The sequence below is a fragment of the Gorilla gorilla genome, chromosome 15 (assembly GCF_029281585.2).
Source record: "Gorilla gorilla gorilla isolate KB3781 chromosome 15, NHGRI_mGorGor1-v2.1_pri, whole genome shotgun sequence".
NCBI classification, from domain to species: Eukaryota; Metazoa; Chordata; class Mammalia; order Primates; family Hominidae; genus Gorilla; species Gorilla gorilla.
This window is the reverse complement of record NC_073239.2, coordinates 26,697,824-26,719,896: the sequence shown is the minus strand read 5'-3', so window position 1 is coordinate 26,719,896 and position 22,073 is coordinate 26,697,824. Positions and strand designations below refer to the sequence as shown.

The following is a 22,073-nucleotide window of genomic DNA, read 5'->3' as shown; positions in this document are numbered from 1 at the left end:
ATACAAAATACAAAACAATACTTCGCATCTGGAGGCTATACAAGGATAATGAAGCTCTTAAAAATGTATTTAAAAAATAGTTAAACATAATCTACTACATATATATTCCACATCTGTAATACATAATATACAGTTCCAAAATATAATCCTGTTACATTATTAAACTTGAAAAGAAATTTAAATTTTAAAAATACAGGCAGGGCACAGTGGCTCATGCCTATAACCCCAGCACTTTGGAAGGCTGATGTGGGAGGATTGCTTGAGGCCAGGAAATCAATAACAGTCTGGGCAACACAGTGAGACATTGTCTGTATAAAAAAATTATAAAAATTAGTCAGATGTGGTGGCACTCACTTGTAGTCCCAAACACTTGGGACGCTGTGGCAGGAGGATCACATTAGCCAAGACTTTGAGGCTGCAGTGAGCTATGATTGTGTACTGTACTTGTAGTCTGGGCCTTATCTCAAAAAATAAAATAATAAAAATAAAATTAGAGTACTAAAATTATATTACTTAAGAATCACTTAATAGGCCAGGCCCAGTGTTTCACACCCAGTGGGATTCCTTAAATCCCAGCACTTTGGGAGGCCGAGGTAGGAGGACCTCTTGATCCCAGGAATTCCAGACCAGCCTGGGCAATATGGCAAAATACCATCTCTACGAAAAATTTAAAAATTAGCCAGGCATGGTCGCCCATACCTGTAGACCCAGCTACTCAAGAGGCTGAGGTGAGAGGATCACTTAAGCCTGGAGGCCAAGACTGCAGTGAGCTGTAATTGTGCTACTGCCCTCCAGCCTGGGCAAGAGAGTGAGATTCTGTCAAAAAAAAAAACACACACACACACACAGTAAAATGACAAATTCTATACTTCATCATTAAATCAGAAATCAGTAGACATATAATATAGCCAATTATAAAATTGGAATAAAAATATATACACCTAAGCCCCAAAAGACCATCATTAGTTTAAAAGGAGTTTGTTGGTCCGAGGAGTTGGATTGGTCAAGCACCTAATTACTTCCGGCTTTCTCAATCTATGTGGAATGTGTGGAGTATCTAAAATTAGTAATAAAGAGAAAAATGACACCACAACTATTAAGAAAACAATATATAATACAATTAAAGTGAAACAATTACAAGCAAAGTAATGCTACTTTCAAACCAAGGCACTAACCTTACTTCTTTAGTGAGCTATCTACTTAAAATCTCACTGTTAAATTTCTTTAGCCAAAAGATGATTCTGAAAAGTGAAACTATATGCCAGGAGTCTTATAAATGCTATTACTCCATTTAAGTACATTTAAGAGTAAAATATCAGCTGCCTTTCTAATAAGGTAATAGCCAAAATGAACAGTCATATTAATGGCATCAAGCATCCCTAAAGAGTAACACAGCTCATTTGAGGAAAAAAAAAAAAAAAAAAAAAAGTATGTGTGTGTGTTTGTGTGTGTGGTAGATAGGTAGATGATGTACTACGAAACCAAACTAGCTCTTCCTCTGGAATTTTTTTTCCTTGCTTTAAAACAATTCCTCCTCAGTCTACATATTCAAGGTTTCTTTGACAGTAGAAAGTAACAGTGTTTCAAAGTGAAGTCAATTATTGTTATTATTTTTTACCCTCCTGAAAACAATAACCATGTACGCTAACAGAATACATATCTTTATATACAACCAGGCTTCAACGTCACACACTTGCAAACTAAATAAATAAACATAATGTAAATAAAACCCTGGATCAATACTTTCTAAAAAGAAAGAATAACATATTATATAGCCATACACTGTTATGTACAAAAAAGCAAGACTAGATTTTTCACCTAAACCAGAAGATGAAAGAATAATTCTTTACTTATATAAGTCAGTATATACTTAGGGTACATTATCTTAAAATAAGTATTTTTTTGAATTACCATCACAATGTTTCAAGTACAATCGTGTCTGCTACATAATTAGAGAACAACTATACTCTAAATTCTAAATAATAACAATAATAATTTACAGGTGAGTTTCTCAGGGAAACTTATGCAGCCTTGTACACCTCAGTTGCTCATCCCAAAGGAAATGTCCTATGATGTTACTGAAACTGTCAGCTAATATTTCCAATGCTCGTATGATCTATGTTAGTATTTAGGGAGCTCCTGAACAAAGTGAATGAAAAACTTCTTAACACATTTAAAACAACAGATGTGGAAGACTCAGAAAGATCAGGAGAACCTTCTGCTGTAAGTTCCACCCGACTTCAGCCCACATAGTAAATTGTAAATGATTTCAAACCCTCTGCTCTCTCCTGAAACATCCAATCCCCAAACTCCTGTCATCCTTCCTCATAGCTGACGTCCTCATAAGGTACTTCCAAAAAAAACTGAAATAAAAGACAAAAGAACTCCCTCCCACTTCCTTAACTCCACACTGACACTCTGCCATTCCTACTGTCACAACACACAGAGATCCTGTATCCTGTGATGGACCTTCAGCTCTCTTAATTTTGTTTCTGCTGGGATAATAATATATTCTGAAAGAGATGACAAATGACAGAGAAATTGAAAAAGTCCTCTGTCCTGAAACACTATCCAGTATATATTTATTTACAGTATTCTGTATATAAATAACCCTCAAGTTCACATCTATAAATCTAACCCCAACTTTTTTATCACCTAAAAAAAAGTGAGATCTTTACCTTAACTATTCCAAACAGTCAAACTTTTCAAACTTCTTTGAGAGAGAGAAGAAACTACTAGAATAAATACAAAAGGAAAGGATTCCCCTTATAAATCAGTCACCAATCAGGGCTGATGATTTTCCCTTTCCAGTATTTCTCCCGGTCTCTCCCCCAAGAGTCTTGGCTCATGTTCCAACTAGCTCATGACTGAACTTCGGTGCTCTTTCTGCCATAACATTTTTGGCATTCTAAAACCTCCACACAGCAAATCCATCTTTCAGATGTCCTTGGTATGATGTCGCTATGAAAAGATTACTGAGGCTTCTAGCAATTTGAGTTTAATTCAAGGCCTTTTCATAACTGTACTTCCTTTAAATACCCCGGCCACCACCTGCAGGCCTGCTGCATTCCATAGGTGCTTGCTGTCCCTCTCCCTCTGCTCTCATCTCACTCTCTCCACGTAACACCACCCTTGGTAGCTTCTGAGACACCTGGAATTCACCCTCCATTTAAAATCCCACTACCAAACCTCTTGAACTAGGCATCAGTCTCTCCATTCTGAACTCCATGAGGAAGTGGGGGGCGGGGTGGAGGGAGAATTCAAGCTGGTCAAAACAAAGTCTATCAATATTACTTTGACCCAATTTGAATATTCTCTGACACTACTTCACTTGCTTTGGAATTTAGAAAAGTTAAAATTTTACAGAATTACCTTTGCTTTTTGAGAAATGTTGTTTTACATTGTATATGTGCTTATGAAGCATTGCTGTTTCATTAACTGGTCTGCATCCAAATGGAGAGGGTTGTATACAAGGCTTTCACAGTGCCTAGGAGTGCTCCTGCTGACCCACAATAGACATTCCACAATACTGATGTGGAAAAGGAGCATGATATGACTTACATCAGCATTAGACAAAACGTGTCATTTTCTTGGAAGTTGCAAACAGTTGACATTACCCGCAATATAAAAGTAAATTTCCATAAATAAATTCCTGGCACTCATTGTTACCTTAGTCTAGAACTTTCACAACTTTCTAGGTCAGTGATTTTTTTCCACCTGGAGCTTTTAACATCCCTGTGCTCAGTGCCGCAATTCACAACCCTTAAGGTTTAGCAAACTCTGTCACAAATAATTTAAAGAAAGCAATTCATGATTATTCCAGTGATAATTAGAAAGCAAAAGGAGTGCTAGCCAGTCCTCCAGGGCTGAAAAATTCAGCACCTTTAGAGACCTCTGTCTCCACTCCTGAAACGCTGGCTGTTTACACTAAGAAGACTGGCGCCATGGCCCCCTCTCCCTCACGTCTGTATCACCCCCTTCCATGCAACATCCATCTGGATGGCTCCAGAGGCAACCTGAAAATCCAAATTGCAACTGTAAACAGTGGTGGGTGGGCTGAGTCTCCTCTGGGGGTGGCCTGGCCCCGGATAATGACCCTTCTAACCTGCCTTCAGTGGCCGCTGTCCAGAGCCCCACAGCCTCAAACTTAAGGACACAGCCAGCCTCGGGGTGTTCCTGGACATCACCCCCACCACTTCAACGTCCTACTATCAGCATCCCGGGAATGAAAAATAGGAAGGTCGCAACTTTCAGGTTTTGTCGTTGGAAAATGTGTTTCCATGCTCATACAGAGGTGGAACTAAAAGATGACAAGGCCTTGGGTAGCTGCACTCCTGGTCAGTTGTTTTGACAACTGGCCGAGTCAATCACACTCTCTTAAAAGCTTATCTGACAGGTGAGAAATTCCTTGTCTCCAGGTCATTCCAGGGGCACTCTGGTGCAGGAAGGAGGATTCCTGCACCAGGAATGCGCTGGTCCAGGGTCCGTAGGGGAGAGAGGGGAAGAAAACTGGTAAGTCTCAAGGACAAGGAGGGGCGCGGCGAGGAAAGGGCAAGATACCTGGAAATGTCATGAGAAGGATAGAAATGGGTGAGGAGGAGGCGGACTGGAGAGAAATCGGTGAATAGAGGAAGATGGAGCGAGAGGAGGATGTGCAACAGCGAGCGCAGCGCCTCGGGTTGCAGGCTTCCAGCCGCGGCGGGGCCAGCCGCTTCCAGAGCGCCGGCGAGGCTGGCGGCCAGCCGAGCCCCGGGAGCCGGAAAGTTGGCGCGGAGAGGGCCAGCCGGGCAGCGCCCCCTGCGCCGCGGGGAGGCGCCGGGCTGGCAGCGGTGCGGCGACTTACCTTCTGGTCGACAATGGAGCAAGCCATCTCGCGGACGTGCGCCAGGCTGTAGTCCCCGGACGAGTCCTGCAGCAGCAGCACCGGCTCACGGCTCAGGCCGATCTGCAGATGGAACGAGATGCCCCCGACCGGGGCCGCGACAGGAGCCAAGAACGGCGCGGGCCCGGGCCCGGACCCTGGGACCAGTGCGGCGGCCGCTGCGGCAGCTGCCGCCGCCACGGGCAGCAGCGGACTGGGCGGCCGCAGGACCGGAGGGGCGCTCATCGCTCGGCGGGGCGCAGGGCCGGGCAGCGGAGGGCGGGGGCTGGCGGCGCGGCAGCAGAAAAGTTTTGCAGCCGCTGAGCCAGGAGCTTCTTTCTCCGAGAGCCCAGACGGAAAATAAAAACTTTCCGGAAAAGTCCCTGGGCTGGGGGAGGGCAAGGGGATGAGGATCGGGAGGGGAGGGGACTAAGGGGAGGAGATGGGGAGGAGGGAAAATGGCCGAGGCGGGAGGACTCTGCGGCCCGGAGCGCGGCAGCCGGCTCGGGGCCGCCGGCACTGGGGAAGCGCCGCCGCCGCCAAGAATCTGCCGCCTGGCGCGCTCGGAAGGACGGGGCGACGGGTCGGCGCGGCCCGAGCGCCGGGCGGGGGCGGGGGCGGGAAGGGGGCGTGAGGGGCGGGGAAGGGGAGCTGGGGGCGGGCACTGGGGAGCCACCACCCGGCGGGCGCGGGAGTCGCAGGAGCAGCGGCCGCAGTGGCCGCAGGGTGCCCGGTCGCCGCCCCCTCCGCCTGCAGTTCCCGGGGCCTGAGCCTCCGCGAGCCGGGATACGACCGAGTGGCGGGACTCGGAGCCGCCTCGGCAGGCGCGGCCCTTCGCTCCCTGCAGGGATTCCCGTCCTCTCGGGTCCCGCTGCCCCGCCCCGACTGCGGACGGAGTGGATGGGGTGCACCGCCTCAGACCCGCTTCCTGGGGTCGCGAACTTCCCGGGCCCCAAGGTCCCTGCCACCTCTTCCAAATGCTGGAGGACTACGCACTTCTACAAGTGAGGTGACTTTTGAGGAATTCAAGAATGCTGATCACAGCGGTTCCCCTTGGGTCTTACCTTCGGAGGGTCAAGGGAGGATGGGTCATCTGGAACCCACTTACATCCAGGCCCCTCTGGGAGCCCTGGGGCTTGTTGCCAAAGAGGGTAGGAAGCCACTCCACAGAAAGGGATTTAAACTTGTCTCTACCCTTTTTGTCGCTCTGACGCGCCCTTAGAGCCAACCCTACGTACTCCACCCCAGCTCCTAAGGCACCGGATATACACAGTGATCTAAGGAGAGGGTCGCTTTGGAAAGAAAAGGCATTGACTGCCCAAGGGCAGGAGGAAGGTCTGATGCGGTCTCCTTTCCTTTACCTTATTCTTTGAGCCTGAAGTTTCTACTTTGGAGCTTCAGAAACTATTTTCCTTCTCCTCTATCAATCTAAAGTCTGTCATATAGGAGCAGTGCCCCCAAGTCCACCTCAGCACCGCCACCGTCATCACAAGCACAGCCATCAGGATTGGGCACAACCTGCCCTAATTTGGATCGCCGTTTATTTTTACTGTTGTTTTGGCAGGGTGGGGATTGCTTTACATTCGTTGGAGATGAATTATAATTCTCCCCTCCAACCAGGGTGGGCTTCATGGGTGTGCGACCGTGCAGTTGTATAGGCCACAGCTCATAAGACCCGTGTTTGGTTTAATATTCTGGGACAATAGTCTACTGTCGCTGTTTTGTTCTTCTTCATAATTTTTAATCAAGGAGTCTCACATTTGTATTTTGCAATGGGCCACGCAGATAATGTAGTCAGCCCTGCCTCTCTCTTCGCCACTTCCCTAGACTTTCCCCTTCCCCTGCGTAAGTACACACAAACATACCTAAACAAACCTTTCGTATTTTGTATAACTTATTTTGTTATGTTATTTATTTATTTATTTATTTATTTATTTATTTATTTATTGTCTTAACTTCTGGTTGTGGCCCAAGATATTGCAAGGTAGCTTCCTTTAGAACCGTGTTCCCAGGGTCAGTAATGGAGCCCTAAACACTGCAAGGCTGCGCAACTGCATTGAAGAGACTTGAATTTATTCTCTGAATGTGATGGTTTGATAAGGTCTACCTGTGTTTACATTTTCCCTGCATAGTTACTTATGAGGTGGTCCTCTTCATCCCTGATACAGGTAGGTAATTTTCCTAATGTTCTAGATTCAGCTAATCTAGGAAAATGGTGGAATTTTTCTTGATGAAATGCCTTTCTGAATTCTGAAGGAGGTTTTTTTCTTTTAAATGTCCGAAACTATACTTCATTTTCTTTGAAATCAGAATAAAGTTAATATTCCACAGTTTTCTATTATCAAAAAAAAGCTTGCTGGTCAGTTTACAAGAGACTTACAAAAAGCTAGTTTCACTTGAGATTCAAGAGCGCTGAAGACATTCATGTTTTATAGATATCACAACTGCATGTTGAGGACTTCTCTGTTCCAGGCACTGTACTGGCACCAGTTACACAGCTGTGAAGACAGGTGGTCCTTGCCCTAAAAAGATCACAGTGAAAAGGGGAGGGGGGATGGAGTAAAACCACAAATGATATTATTTCTAATATTCATAATTGCAATGATTTTTTTAAACCCAATGGTGAAGACAGTGACTTGTGGGAGGAGGGGTGAAGAAATGGGCACTGCTCTGGACTGGGAGTGAGAGAAGACTTCACTGAGAAGTTTACATTTGAGCCAAAATCTGGATGATAGAAAGGGGTAGACTTCAGAAGAACTGGGGGAATAACATTGTAGGCATAGGTAACAGAGAGTGCAAAGACTCTAAACATAGAAATATATTTAACATTTTCAAGGCATAGGAAAAGAGGGGCAAGTGCGTGAGATGAGGTCAGAGAGCTAATAGAAACCAGGTTACCAGGAGTCTTGAAAGCCATGGTAAAGTGTTTTTATTTTAATTCTCAGTGCACTGCCAATCCATTGGAAGGTTTTAAAGCAGGGAATAATAAGATTAATTAGCATGTTTTAAAAGATTACTCTGGATTTTGTGTGGAATATAAGAGAAAAGAGTAAAAGTGGAGACACTCGGTGGGAGACTATTGCTGTTTTTGAGTCTAGAAACACGGGTTAGACTCCTGTGGTTGTAGAAGAGATGCTAAGAAATGGAAAACTGCAGGCTCTATGTTGGTGGAAGTTCTTGCTGAATGAATCAGAGATTTACAAGGAGTGAGAGAACAAGGGTGTCACAAAAGACTCCCAAGTTTCTGAGCAATTGGACTGATGGTAGTGCCAATAATTGACACAGAAGATAAGAGAGTGAGCAAGTTCAGGGAGAAATAAGATTTCTACTTTGACCATGTTGAGTTTGATATGCTGCTAGATATTCAACTTAGAAATAACATCTAGAGCTGGATATATGGGTCCAGCATCCAGAAAAGAGAAGAGGGTCAGAAATACATTTAGAAATCTTCTCAGTGCGCAGAACGCATTTCAATGTGAGATTAGATGAGAGCTCTAGAGAGAAAGAGCTTAAAGTACTTATCAGTTATGAGACTTAGAGGAATTTTTTTAAAAAAGTATGAATAACTTCTTGTTAGACTATGATTTATCAACAGTATGAAAGATTTATGTAGGGTGTTGGAAATAATTGATAAGGAAACAGGAGAAGGAATTCTAAAGATGCCCTAGAGAATTAACATTACTTTTAAGAAGGTGAAATATTACTGAATGCAAAAGAGTGAATAAAGAAAAACAAGAAGAAAAAAATCGTGTATCTACTGGACCTCCCCATCGCAAACAGAAAATTCCCATGGAGTTGGTTATTGCAATTTCTATTGTAGGCACCTGAAATCTAACAGTTTTCCAACTGCTGCTCACTTTTGCTGAATGACAAGGGAATGAATAAACAGATAATATCTATAATAAACCTGGTGTATATCTCTGGCAACTTTGAAATTGAACATAGAAAACTTGAAGGATTTGGGAAAATCTGGTTTTAATCTCTTCTGGATGTTTTAATCTTGGAAAAGAAAAGAGGATATAGAAAGTGAATAGTAGCTTATATTAATTATATTCATGAAATGGGCTTTCATTATTTTAATCCTGGCTAACAAGACAAGAATAATGGACTTCTAGCAGTGACTGGGAGCACCACTTTGGAAAGAAAGTTTCACGCCCTAATGAAGACTCCACGTAAAAGTGATGTGGACCTGCAAGGGTAAGAAAGTTTCACGCCCTAGGCCTAGGCTCACGCCTGTAATCCCAGCACTTTGGGAGGCTGAGGTGGGCGGATCACGAGGTCAGGAGTTCAAGACCAGCCTGGCCAACATAGTGAAACCCCGTCTCTATTAAAAATACAAAAAATTAGCCGGGCATGGTGGCGGGCACCTGTAATCCCAGCTACTCGGCAGGCTGAGGCAGGAGAATTGCTTGAACCCAGGAGGCGGAGGTTGCAGTGAGCTGAGATCACGCCATTGCACTCCAGCCCGGGCAACAGTGTTAAGACTCCATCTCAAATTAAAAAAAAAAAAAAAGAAAGAAAGAAAGAAAAAAAAGTTTCATGCCCACATAAAAGTGATGTGGACCTGCAAGGGTATGCAGAGGTATGTGGAGGTACTTCCAACAATTTCCAACGATGAATGTTAATCTTGTCAGGTTGTCTTCAAAAGATAGTTGTATGTTCAAGTCATTTTGGAAATATACAATAATTCACAAAAATCAGAAAGAGGGCTGAGAATAACCTGATTTGAGTGGCACTCAGCCTCACTCACTATATGCTTTGTCCAAATTAAATGGACAGCAGAGAAAGGAAAGTGAGAAAAAAAAAGTGCAAATCTGTGGCTGAAAGGATCATATCCCCTAGTCCAAACATTTGCCAGCTTAAGAAATTGAGGATTACAGAAATTATATACCAATGTGGAAATCAGAGATTTGAGGGAGAAAGTATGGTTCCAGTATATCCTTCCTTTATATATTATTGAGCACTGGATGTTATGTGCATGAAGATAAAGATGGATAGATGGATGACTATATGATTTAAAAATTTATTGTTGTTTACTTGCTTTAGAATGTTCATCTATAATTGTTCATCAGACCAGGTTAAATAAGGATAATGGCACAAAAGAAAAATAAGACCCAAATGGAGACATCAACCACAGACACCTGCCAAAAAATCTTCTGCTAAAACCTGATTTTGTGACAAAATGCTGCCTTATCTTGCTGACGATTTCATGGACAATAAAAGGAAAGAAGGTAAACTTGTTAACCTAATTTTTCACCAAGAAGAAAAACTAATTTGTTCTTTAAGAAACCAAATTTCGGCTGGGCGCAGTGGCTCACGCCTATAATCCTAGCACTTTGGGAGGCCGAGGCAGGTGGATCACAAAGTCAGGAGTTTGAGACCAGCCTGGCCAACATGGTGAAACCCTGACTCTAATAAAAATACAAAAAATTAGCCGGGCGTGCTGTCAGGCACCAGTAATCCCAGCTACTTGGGAGGCTGAGGCAGGAGAATCACTTGAACCCAGGAGGCGGAGTTTGCAATGAGCCAAGACAACGCCCTAGCCTGGGCAACAGAGCAAGACTCCATCTCAAAAAAACAAAGAAAGAAACCAAATTTCTAGGTATGATCCTAGAGTCAGAGACCCTGAAAGGACAGGAGGCCCTTGAAGAAAAGCTTTCAACTATAAAATCATAAATGATCCAGGTGAGGAATAAATGCAGAAACCAGTGTGACTACACCTCAAGTTTTGGATGAGTACGAACAGGCCAAGAAAATGAACAAAAATAGAGATAAGTAGATGAACAAGAGTAAATAGAAATTATTACAAGCTAAAAACAATCAATTAGCTTTAATAGTTCTATGTTATATATGAACGGTGCTCTTGGGGAATTTTATGTTATGTTATAGAACAAGGGCTTATGAACTACTTCTTATGAAGGACTTAGGGTTCTCTCTAGGCCCTAATGGTTACAGTTAGACATCCTGCCTCACTTTCAACCAAGCAGCTCTCCTTTCATTTGTTAATATACCAGGGTCCCACAAATTTGTTTGAAAATAAAAGTTCCTATTGCTAACAAATCTGAAATTCTTTAGTGTGGTAGGATGTGAATGAGCTCTGGGGAAAAGGCTGATCTAATTTTGATGCTAAATCTGCCACTTATTAATGTTGTGGCTCAGAGGAGAGATGGCTGGTTTCTCACCTGACCATCTCCACTAACTGTGGCTGGAGCCACAGTCACCTCACTGGTAAAGTAAAAAATTACACTACTCAAGAGTTGTGAACATTAAATGATTTAGTGTATATAAAAGCACATAACACAGTGCCTGCCACAAATACTAGCTATTAATCACCCCAAAATACTAGCTATTATCAACTATATTAGTCCAAACATCATTCCTGCCAGCCACATTATTACTATAATGTTAAAACAACAGAGAAAACAAGCCTAACTCCATTTTGCTTGGTTTCTCTAGCAAGATAAAAGGATGTAAAAAAATGGTTAAAAGAAAATTGAAGCTCAAAATAAGTGAAAAGATGGTCACGCATTATCTAAATAGGGGATGAGCATTCAAATAATCACAAGACTGTACTGATGGATGTATTGCAAATATCTTAAAGTATTCTTGGAGAGAAACAAATGTCTTGATTTTCAAAAAGATTTCAAAATGTAGACCAGTGAGTTTAGCATCAATAATCAGCAACATTCTAAATCAGATTATTTAAACAAATGGTTCATGAACAATTATGAATTAAAAGTAGTTCCTAAAAGCAGGCATGAGTTAACTAAAATAAATGTTGTTATATTACTTGCTCTTCTAACTTCAAATTGGAGGAGAACATTACAGATATTTGTTTTTTCTGAATTTCAACCAAAATTGAACTATTTTGGTTGTCTTCACTATTGGAGGACATTTTTATCTGTTTATGTTCATCAACAGACTGAAAGAATAAATCCAGCTACCAGTGTTTAAGTTTTTACAAGAAGGGAGAATGAAGGAAAAGTTCGTATCCGTGGAACCAATGGGCCTTGAAAATAGGATTAAAAGAATTACATCTTTATTAAAAGAAGTTTTAAAAAGAAGTGCTGCTAATGGTTTCTTCAAGCTATATTTCTCTAACTTTTAAAGGCATGAGTAAACTTCAAAATTTTTTGTCCAAAACGTTGATGATTTTAACCATATACTTTTTATGTACATCCAAAATACCTACCTGCATTTACATTTTTATGTTATGTTTTTTGGTAAGACTTGATTTCCTAAATATCAAATAGACAGTAAAAACTCTGCTATTCTCATAAGAACTAATGTCTGCTGGCTCCAAGGTATCATAAAATTTGCTCAGGTTCCCTGTAGAAACCAGAATGAAATCACCAGTCTAACACTTTTTCCTTCAACTTCAACATACTCAGAAGGCTATATTGCTTAGAGTTGCCAACTCTAATTGTGCACATTGGCTTTTACTAAGTCAATCCAACATTCAAATTCAGAAACCATTAACAGCAGCACATTTGTTTTTTATAAAGATGCAATTTTTCTAATCCTATTTTCAAGGTCCATTGGTTCCAGAAATACAAACTTTCCTCCATTCTCACTGGATGAGTGTCATAGCTAAACATCTTCTAGTATGAATATCAATATATCCCATTTGTTGATATTATTCTATAAGCTAGTTTACTCTCTTTAATACATGTCATTTTATGAGACTTTACATTTTTCATTCAGTATGTTTTACTAAAATCAATGACTAAATTTTGAAAACTTAATAAAACAGAATAAAGGAGGTACAATTAATTCAAAGTTACTTTTTGGGTTTCTTCCTGGAAAAAATATTTTTGAGCTGAAATTTCTTGTGTGTGGTTTCTGTTGCTTGATTTGGAAAATACAAATATTTAAGAGAAAGAATCTGGAAGATTTATTTCTTGGTGACATAACCAGGGGAAAATAGTTTTTAATAGCTTAAGAAAAAATAATTTGCTTTTCTTGGCTTAGAAAAATTTTAAATGGCATTATTTCTAAAATTCACTTATTACTATAATATACATATTCCACTAGGATAAAAGTCTACATAATTAAAATAAGATGATTTACATTGTATTGAAATTACATTTTATTTAATCATCATCTGCATTCTTTTTACTAATTCTTATCCTCAAACATACAATCCTAAAAATTACTTATGTTGTAAGCACACTGACCTTCTTTGTCTTACATTACTTTTTAAAAATTTAATTATTTACTTATTTGATCTCATATGTATTTGAACTAAAAAGCTCTGCTCCATACATCTATAAATAGAATATTTACTACATGAGTTAAATATTTTATATATATTTTTTAACTATGTAAAGTCTTTCCATATTAATATAATATTATGTATTTTTATAAATACATTTTGTTTTGTTTAATCAGTCAGTTATCTAGAGTATCCAGGAAAACTGAAGTCCTCAAAAACTGAAAAAAGCATAACATTTTAGATTTGTTTCACAGTGTATTCAAGAAAAGGACTATGTACTTTTCTTACTCTTTTAGATGAAGAAGAACATTCTAAGGTCCCTAACCTTTGCACTTTGCTGGTCCGATTGAATGTCAAAGTTGACAAGTGTCAATAATGGAATCTGAATGCTTGTTGGTTTGTCTGTGCAACAGCAGTTCTATCAATGCTCAGAACGTCTTGGTCTTCCTTTATTTTTTCTTTCAATACATGTTCATCTAGATTTGACCTTCCAAATTGGACTTTAAAAAAATCACTTATTTGGCCAGGCGCAATGGCTCACACCTGTAATCCAAGCATTTTGGGAGGCCAGTTCGAGACCAGCCTGGCCAACATGGCGAAAACCTGTCTCTACTAAAAATGCCAAATTTCCCAGCACTTTGGGAGGCTGAGGTGGGTGGATCACAAGGTCAGGAGATCGAGACCATCCTGGCTAACACGGTGAAACCCCGTCTCTACTAAAAATACAAAAAAATTAGCCGGGCGTGGTGGCAGGCGCCTGTAGTCCCAGCTACTCAGGAGGCTGAGGGAGGAGAATGGCATAAACCCAGGAGGCGGAGCTTGCAGTGAGCCGAGATTGCGCCACTGCACTCCAGCCTGGGTGACAGAGCAAGACTCCGTCTCTAAATAAATAAATAAATAAATAAATAAATAAATAATAAAATACAAAATTTAGCCGAGCATGGTGGTGAGCGCCTGTAATCCCAGCTACTTGGGAGGCTGAGGCAGAAGAATCTCTTGAACCAGGGAAGCAGAAGTTGCAGTGGGCCAAGATCCTGCCACTGTACACCAGCCTGGGCAACAAAAGTGAAACTCTGTCTAAAAAAATAAAAAGTAAAAACCACTTATTTGAGTAAATTCTGCCTGCCCTCAAGAAACAAAACATTTTAAATTGTCAGTGAGGAAGATGCATTTAACCTTTTTTCTTTTACCAAACATGTTTTCTTTGCTTTAAAATAGAATTCTAATTACTATATAATTAAATAACAAAAGATTTTATGTGGTTTTCATTTATGATTTATCGTCTGTGTTCTTCTCAAAAACAAGAAAGCCATTTTTATGCATAGAAAATTTTTATCAAAACAAAGAACTACCACAAATATCTGTAATGAGCATGATTACTGATATAACATTTAGTTCTATGCTTCCTCACAGCCAAAGCAAGAGAGGGAAACAATGTGGCTTTTAATTCTCAATGTTTGATTTTTAGCAAAAATGTTAGATGAAATTATCACAGATATTCATACTGTATAAGATATAGACAAACATTTGATTTAGACTCTGGGCTTCCTGAGGACAAGATTCTTGTTTTTCTTACCTTTATATCCCTTAGCACCAGAATATAGCTAATGTTCATTAATGTACTTTTTAAATAAAACCGTTCAACTACAGTTTAAAGATTCAAAACTTGCAAACTTTTTTTTAAGATGGCAGGTTTATTTTATATCCACCCTATACAAAAGCTCAGGTCACACAAATCAACTGTAAATCAGACAGACATATCCTTGTGAGACTAAGTTAATGAAGTTCGGATAGGTTGCATTCTTGTGATTAGTGTGACTCAGGATGACTTGCTTGAAATAGCTCCCCTGTCGTAATCTGGGTATAGGACTTTCTTAGGGCTATTACTCTAGCACCTATCCTATAATATTGATTTTACTTGTATCCTATACCTGGTAGAACCATTTGGTAATTATCTCTGCATAACCCTCTTCAAGTGTCCCCAGGACAAAGCATTATATCTGGCATAGAGTAGGTACTGATATTTGACAATAGTTCAATAATTGTTTACTCCATGAGTCAATGACCGGAACTTAAAATGCCTCCACAAAATGGATAGCATTACTTAATGGCCTAGCTTCCAAAAAATCAATCACCTCGGCTGGTGTTTTTATTTGAGGAATGACATGTATTGTTCTCTTTCTGATTGTAAAACTAATACATGTTAATTTAGAAAATATGGAAAACTCAAGTCTAAATTAAAAAGTAAAAATTATCTGTAATCTCCCAATTCAGTATTAATACTAACCTCCTTTATTTTTTCTATGTACAGGTATGTGTGGACTCATAAATATTGTTTTGTAATCTGATTTTTAAACGTAATATACCAAAGCATTTTTCCAAAGTCATTAAATATTCTTCCAAAACATCATTTGGGAAGGCTGCAGAGTGTTTTAGAATATGGTTTGTGACTCCCTGTGGTTGAATATTTACTTTTTTCTTGGTTTTTGCTAGCACACTTAGAAAATTGCAAATAATGGCACTGCTACTTGGTTAGAAAATATAATCAGAAACTGAAACTAAGATTTAGAAATTCAGTTGCAGAAAAAAATATAAATTAAGACTAACGAATTGTGGAGAGGATTGGCTGTGCTAACAAGGATTATGTCTCAAGACTTAAAATACAGTCATTTACAGATGCAAGAAATTACAAAGAATTCATAATTATGAAACACATTAAGATGATATAAAATCTAGAAAATTATTTTTTAATTATCAAGACATTGTAGATTTTTAAAAATTGAATATTCTGGCCAGGCGCAGTGGCTCATACCTGTAATCCCAGCACTTCGGGAGGCTAATGTGGGTGTATCACCTGAGTTCAGGAGTTCCAGACCAGCCTGACCAATATGGTGAAACCCCGTCTCTACTAAAAATACAAAAATTAGCCAGGCATGGTGGCGCACACCTGTACTCCCAACTACTTGGGAGGCTGAGACAGGAGAATTGCTTGAATCCTGGAGGCAGATGTTGCAGTGAGCCGAGATCGCACCACTGCAATTCAGCCTGGGCGAGAAAGCAAGACTCTGTCAAGAAAAAAAAAAAAATTGAATATTCAAATCAAATTTGACACCTCAAGAGAACATCAGTTCAGTTCTGGTGTCAGAAATCAAAACAGTGATGTATGCTATATCTAGAAAGTAAGTGATAGAATATATATGTATATATTTTTACTGTATTTTATTATGACAGAAATTAATTAACTTGATGAAATATCACTGTCAAGTGAAATTGTAAAGTGGTATTAGCTTTACTGCATTTAATTTTCCTCCCAACCGTACTTTTTTCTAGTCCTCCCAACCATAATTTTTTCCAGTCCTTTGTTAATTGGCTGGAAATGTAAGTGCCAATCAAATTAATGCTAAAGTATAGTACTTTAAAAACCATCAGCACATGGTTCAAAAGCAGATGGAATAAAAGGATGTTTAAAACTGATTTGTGAAGCCTAGTAAAATTGTGTTAAATGAAAACTTTCCATTTTAACAATCAAATCTATTTTTTAACCTTACAAAGTCATAGACTACTGAGTAATGATACAACTGATAAAATAATTTAGTTGCCTAAATTAACATAGTTTAAAAAGTAATTAAACAACACAATTCTATTTGGCCTATAGCATTTGCTTGGTTCATCTTCAGATTATGTCTGTCTGATATCTAACAAACCATGTACTTAAGTAGTTAAATTGCTATCTGTGGAACACTTTAGCAGCCCACAGCTTTGAAACAATCTGGGGAAGACTAGCTTCTTTCGAACGAATGTCTAACACACACACACTCATACACCTGTACTGTATTAGTCAAACTAAACCTATACGCATTATAAAATAGCCTTCTTAGCCTAATCTCAAAAATACAGAATTTAGCTGGGCAAGGTGGCTCATACCTGTAATCCCAACACTTTAGGAAGTCAAGGTGAAAAGATTGCTTGAGGCTAGGAGTTCCAGACCAACCTGGGCAACACAGCAATATCCTTTCTCTACAAAAAAATAAAAAATTAATTGGGTGTGGTGGCATGCACCTGTTGTCTTGAACTCCTATGCTCAAGTAATCCTCCCACCTCAAAATCCCAAATAATCTTAGCTGCTATGAAAGTTCAAGGTTACATTTAGCTATGATTGTGCCACTGCTCTCTAGCATGGGCAACAGAGTGAGACCCTGCCTCTAAGAAAAACAAAAAACAAAAAATCAAACAAAAATACAGAGTTTATTTTTTTTAATGTCACAATAGTGAATATGGATGTTATGAACTGAATTGTATCCCTAGCAAAATTGATATGTTGAAACTCTAACCCCAGTACCTCAGAATGTGATTACATTTGGAGATAGGGCCTTTGAAGGGGTAATGAAGTTAAAATGAAGCCATTAGTTGTGGGCTCTAATCCAGTCTGACTGGTGTCCTTATAAGAGGATTTTAGGGCATACAGAAAGATGTGCACAGAAGGAGGACCATGTGCAAAGACAAGAAGATGGCCATCTGCAATTCAAAGAGAAAGACTCACGGAAACCGATCCTACCAGCACTTAATCTTGGACTTCCAGCCTCCAGAATTGTGAGAAAATAAACTTTCGTTGCTTAAGCCACTGTTTTTGTCCATTTTCTGTTGTTATAACTGAATACATGAGACTAGACAATTTATAAAGAAAATAAACTTATTTCTTACACTTCTGGAGGCTAGGAAGTCCAAGATTTTGGTGTGGGAAACTAGTAAAGTCTTCCCTGCTGCTCATAACAGGACAGAGGGCATTATGTGGTGAGAGGGCAAGAGCATGTTTCACCTCAGTTCCTGCTTCCTCATTTTGTAAAACTACCAATCCCATCATGAGGACCCCCACTTTAATGACCTTATCTAATCCTGATTACCTCCCCAAGGCCCTACCTCCAATCAACACATAAATTTGAGCATTAAGTTTCCAACACATGAAATTTGGGTGACACATTCAAATGATAGCAGCCACCAGGTCTTCGGCATTTTGTTATGCCAGCCTGATATGGTTTGGATCTCTTCCCACCCAAATCACATGTTTAATTGTAGTACCCAGTGTTGGAGGTGGGGCCCGGTGGGAGGTGATTGGATCATGGAGGTGGATCTTTCATGAATGGTTTAGCATCATCCCCTTGGTGGTGGTTGTGATCGAGTTCTCACAAGAGCTGATTGTTTAAAAGTATGGGGCACCTCCCCCAACTCATCCTCCTGCTCCAGCCATGTGAAGTACTGGCTTTTTCTTTGCCTTCTACCATAATTATCTGTTTCCTGAGGCCTCCGCAGAATCCAAGCAGATGCCAGCATCATGCCTGCTGTACATCCCACAGAACTGTAAGCCCATTAAACTTCTTTTCTTTATAAATGACCCAGTCTTAGGTATTTCTTTATAGCAGTGTGAGAATGGACTAGTACAGAAAATTGGTACTGAGGAGTGGGACATTGCTATAAAGATACTTGAAAATGTGGAAGCAGCTTTGGAACTGGGTAATGGGCAGAGATTGGAAGAGTGGGGAGGAGAGCTCAGAAGTCAGGAAAATGAGGAAAAGTTTGGAACTTCCTAGAGACTTGTTAAATTGTTCTGACTGAAATGCTGATAGTGATATGGACAGTGAAGACCAGGCTGAGGAGGTCTCAGATGGAAGTGAAGAACTTATTGGGAACTGGAGTAAAGGTCACTTTCATTAGGCCTTAGCGAAGAGCTTGGTTGTATTCTGCCCCTGCCCTACGGATCTGTGGAACTATGAATTTGAGAGTGATGATTTAGTGTATCTGGTGGAAGAAATTTCTAAGCAACAAAGCATTCAAGATGTATCCTGGCTGCTTCTAACAACTTATACTAATATGCATAAGCAAATAAATTACCTAAAACTCAAAACATATTTAAAAGGGAAGCAGAAAGTAAAAGCTTGGAAAATTTGCAGCCTGGTGATGTGGGAAAAAAAAAAAAAGCCCATTTTCAAGGGAGGAATTCAAGCAGGCTGCAGAAATTTGCACAAGTAGAAAGGAGTCAAGTGCTGATAGCAAAGACAATGGGAAAAAGGCCTCTGAGGCATTTTAGAGACCTTCAAGGCCTCCCCCTACTCCATCACAGGCCCAGAGGCCTAAGAGGGAAATAGGTTTTGTGGGTCAGGCCCAGGGCCCTGCCATCTTGAACAGACTTGGGACACTGCTCACTGTGTCCCAGCCACTCCAGCTCCAGCCATAGGTCAAAGGGGGCCAGGTACAGCTTGGGCTGCTGCTTCAGAGGGTACAAGCCATAAGCCTGGTGGCTTCCACGTGGTGTTAACTCTTGCAACTCAGAGTGCAAGAGTTGAGGCTAGAGAGCCTTCATCTAGATTTCAGGGGATGTATGGAAAAGCATGACTGTCCAGGCAGAAGCCTGCTGCAGGGGTGGTTCCCTCATGGCGAACCTCTAGTTGGGCAGTATCAAGGGGAAATGTGGGGCTGAGGGCCCCACACAGAATTCCCACTGGGGCACTGCCTAGAGGAGCTGTGAGAAGAGGGCCACCATCCTCCAAAACCCAGAATGGCAGATCCACTGACAGCTTGCACCATGTCCCTGGAAAAGCCACAAGCAGTCAACACCAGCCCATAAAAGCAGCTGTCGGGGCTGACCCCTGAAAAGCCACAGGAGCAGGGCTGCCCAAGGCCTTGGGAACCCACCCCTTGAACCAGTGGGCTCTGGATGTGAGACATGGAGTCAAAGGAGATTATTTTGGAGCTTTAAGATTTAATGACTGTCTGATGGGTTTCAGACTTCTGTGGAGCCTGTAGCCCCTTTCTTTTGGCTGATTTCTCCCTTTTGGAATGGGAATATTTACCCAATGCTTGTACCCCCATTGTATCTTGGGAGTAACTGACTTGTTTTTTATTTTACAGGCTCACAGGTGGAAGGGATTAGCCTTGTCTCAGATGAGACTTTGGACTTTTGATTTAATGTTGAATTAAGAATTTGGGGATTGTTGGGAAGGCATTATTGTATTTTTCAGTGTGAGAAGGACATGAGATTTGAGAGGGGCCAGAGGCGGAATGTTATGGTTTGGATCTGTGTTTCCACCCAAATCTCATGTTCTATTGTCATTCCCATTGTTGGAGGCAGAGCCTGGTGGGAGGTGATTGGACCATGGGGGTGGATCCTTCATGAATGGTTTAGCACCATCCCCTTTGTGCTGTCTCATGATAGAGTTCTTGTGAGATCTTGTTATTTAAAAGTATGTGGCACCTCCCGCCTTTCTCTGTCTTCCTCCTGCTCAGGCCATAGGAGGTGCCACCTCCTCCTTCACCTTCCACCAAGACTGTAAGTTTCCCAAGGCTTCCCCAGAAGCCAAGCAGATGCTGCCTTGCTTCCTGTACAACCTGAAGAACTGTGAGCCAATTAAACCTCTTTTCTTTATAAATTACCCTGTCTCAGGTATTTCTTTATAGCAGTATGAGAACAAATGAATTCACAACCCTAGCAAAGGTAGTAGCATATAATGTGTTTGAGTAGAAGGAATATATATGCACACAGAGCACAAAACACACCAGTCTATGATTTTGGACCACTAAGCCTGAGATAAAATAGCCTCTTTCAGATATTTTTACCATTTCGGTTCCATGAGAAAAGCGTATGAGGAGAATATGTTACTGAAAAATGTCCCAAACTACTAAATTAATAAGGTAGTGCAACCATGAACTTAACTCATAGAAAATTAGGATAACACACCCTTTTAAATCAATTTTACTGTTTTTCTTTAACAATTACATGTATGAGATCAATCTTGATTAGATGATTGTAATAAAAATGGAATAGAACTTTACTCTTGAGGAAATTAATACGTTAGGATTTAAATATGCTTTAAATAAAACATAAATAGAAACAATTTTATGTGGTATTTTATATCTTTTAGAAGGCATACTTCTGATAATTATTTGTAGGCTTTTAGAGGAAAAAGTGGTGGTCTTAGAGACTATCTTGCCAAATGCTTCATTTTAGAGGTGAAAAAAATGAATGCCCCAAATTGTGTGAGTTAGTAGAAGAGTTAGGCCCAGAAATGACTCAGCAATGCTTACAGCTCTGCTCTGCAATCTGCATTTAGCTCTGCACCCCATTAGTAAAAAAAAATTTAAGCATATACCTTCTATATATGTGTTTGTATGTTTATTTGTAACTTAATATATACATAATTAATATTATATGATTGGTGTAAAATATACACAAAAGTTGAAATGTAAAAGGGCATTTACAGGGCTTCCAATTCTGGATAACATGGAATAGATGTATTTCTCCTCATTCCTCCTGCTAAGTATAGCTAAAAACTCTGGACATAATAGAAATACAGGGGACTCTGAAAAGTGAAGAGAAGAAGAAAGACTGACTAGAGATCTTGACACCCAGAGAATAACATAGAAGGGTATTCCCTGTGTTTTCTTCTTGCCTCATATATCTTAGATGGGTGCTGGAGAACCCTGCAACCTGGAAACACCAACAGATGCAAACAAAGGAGTGCTAAGAAAATCCTGCTTTCTCTGATTTCTCTAGGACAGGAAGGGGCAGCCAAACAGGCAAAAACTTTGAGAGCGTAACTTCAACCTAACACCATGGAAAAAACTGTGACCCAAAGCCCCAGAGGGAAGACTATACTTCAACCCTCATCACCCCTCAATAAGAGAAAACCCTCCCTGCCCCAGGCACACACATACAATACCCATCACCCTGCCCCTGGAGCAGTATCATTGAAAGACTATTAGCCAGTCTGGACTTTGAGTTCTGCCAGGTATCAACAATCTCCTATCAGTAGAGAGCACTTGGTAAACCCAGACTTTCAACCCCTCTCAGCCATAATAAGGCATTCCATCCCCTACTACTGAAGTGAAGTCAGCAGAGGCCTAGTGAGGAGCCTGAAATTCCATACCCATCCAGCAATGAATTGCACCTCCCTATTAAAATGGCAATGGAAACTGAGTGGGGAATTGGACTTCCCCCACAACCTG

At 40.5% G+C, this 22,073-nt stretch overlaps 2 protein-coding genes across 7 annotated transcripts in view; one reads left to right on the top strand and one right to left on the bottom strand.

Moving 5' to 3' along the window:
* PRKD1 (protein kinase D1) overlaps positions 1 to 7,318 on the bottom strand; it is a 355,373-nt gene extending 348,055 nt beyond the window's left edge. For 2 of the 6 annotated variants that reach the window (XM_055361355.2, XM_055361358.2), the window contains exon 1: positions 4,844 to 5,472. In XM_055361355.2, coding sequence (XP_055217330.1) covers positions 4,844 to 5,107 — 264 coding nt within the window. In that variant the 5' untranslated portion in view covers positions 5,108 to 5,472. Of the gene's footprint in view, positions 1 to 4,843; positions 5,742 to 7,241 lie in introns of those variants that run through there. The other 4 variants (XM_055361356.2, XM_031002017.3, XM_031002018.3 and 1 more) reach the window with 4 other exon arrangements.
* Positions 5,320 to 22,073, top strand: part of LOC129526774 (collagen alpha-1(XI) chain-like) — a 38,269-nt gene continuing 21,515 nt past the window's right edge. The window contains exons 1-2 of the mRNA XM_055361999.2: positions 5,320 to 5,437; positions 5,487 to 5,865. Coding sequence (XP_055217974.2) covers positions 5,320 to 5,437; positions 5,487 to 5,865 — 497 coding nt within the window. The remainder of the gene's footprint in view (positions 5,438 to 5,486; positions 5,866 to 22,073) is intronic.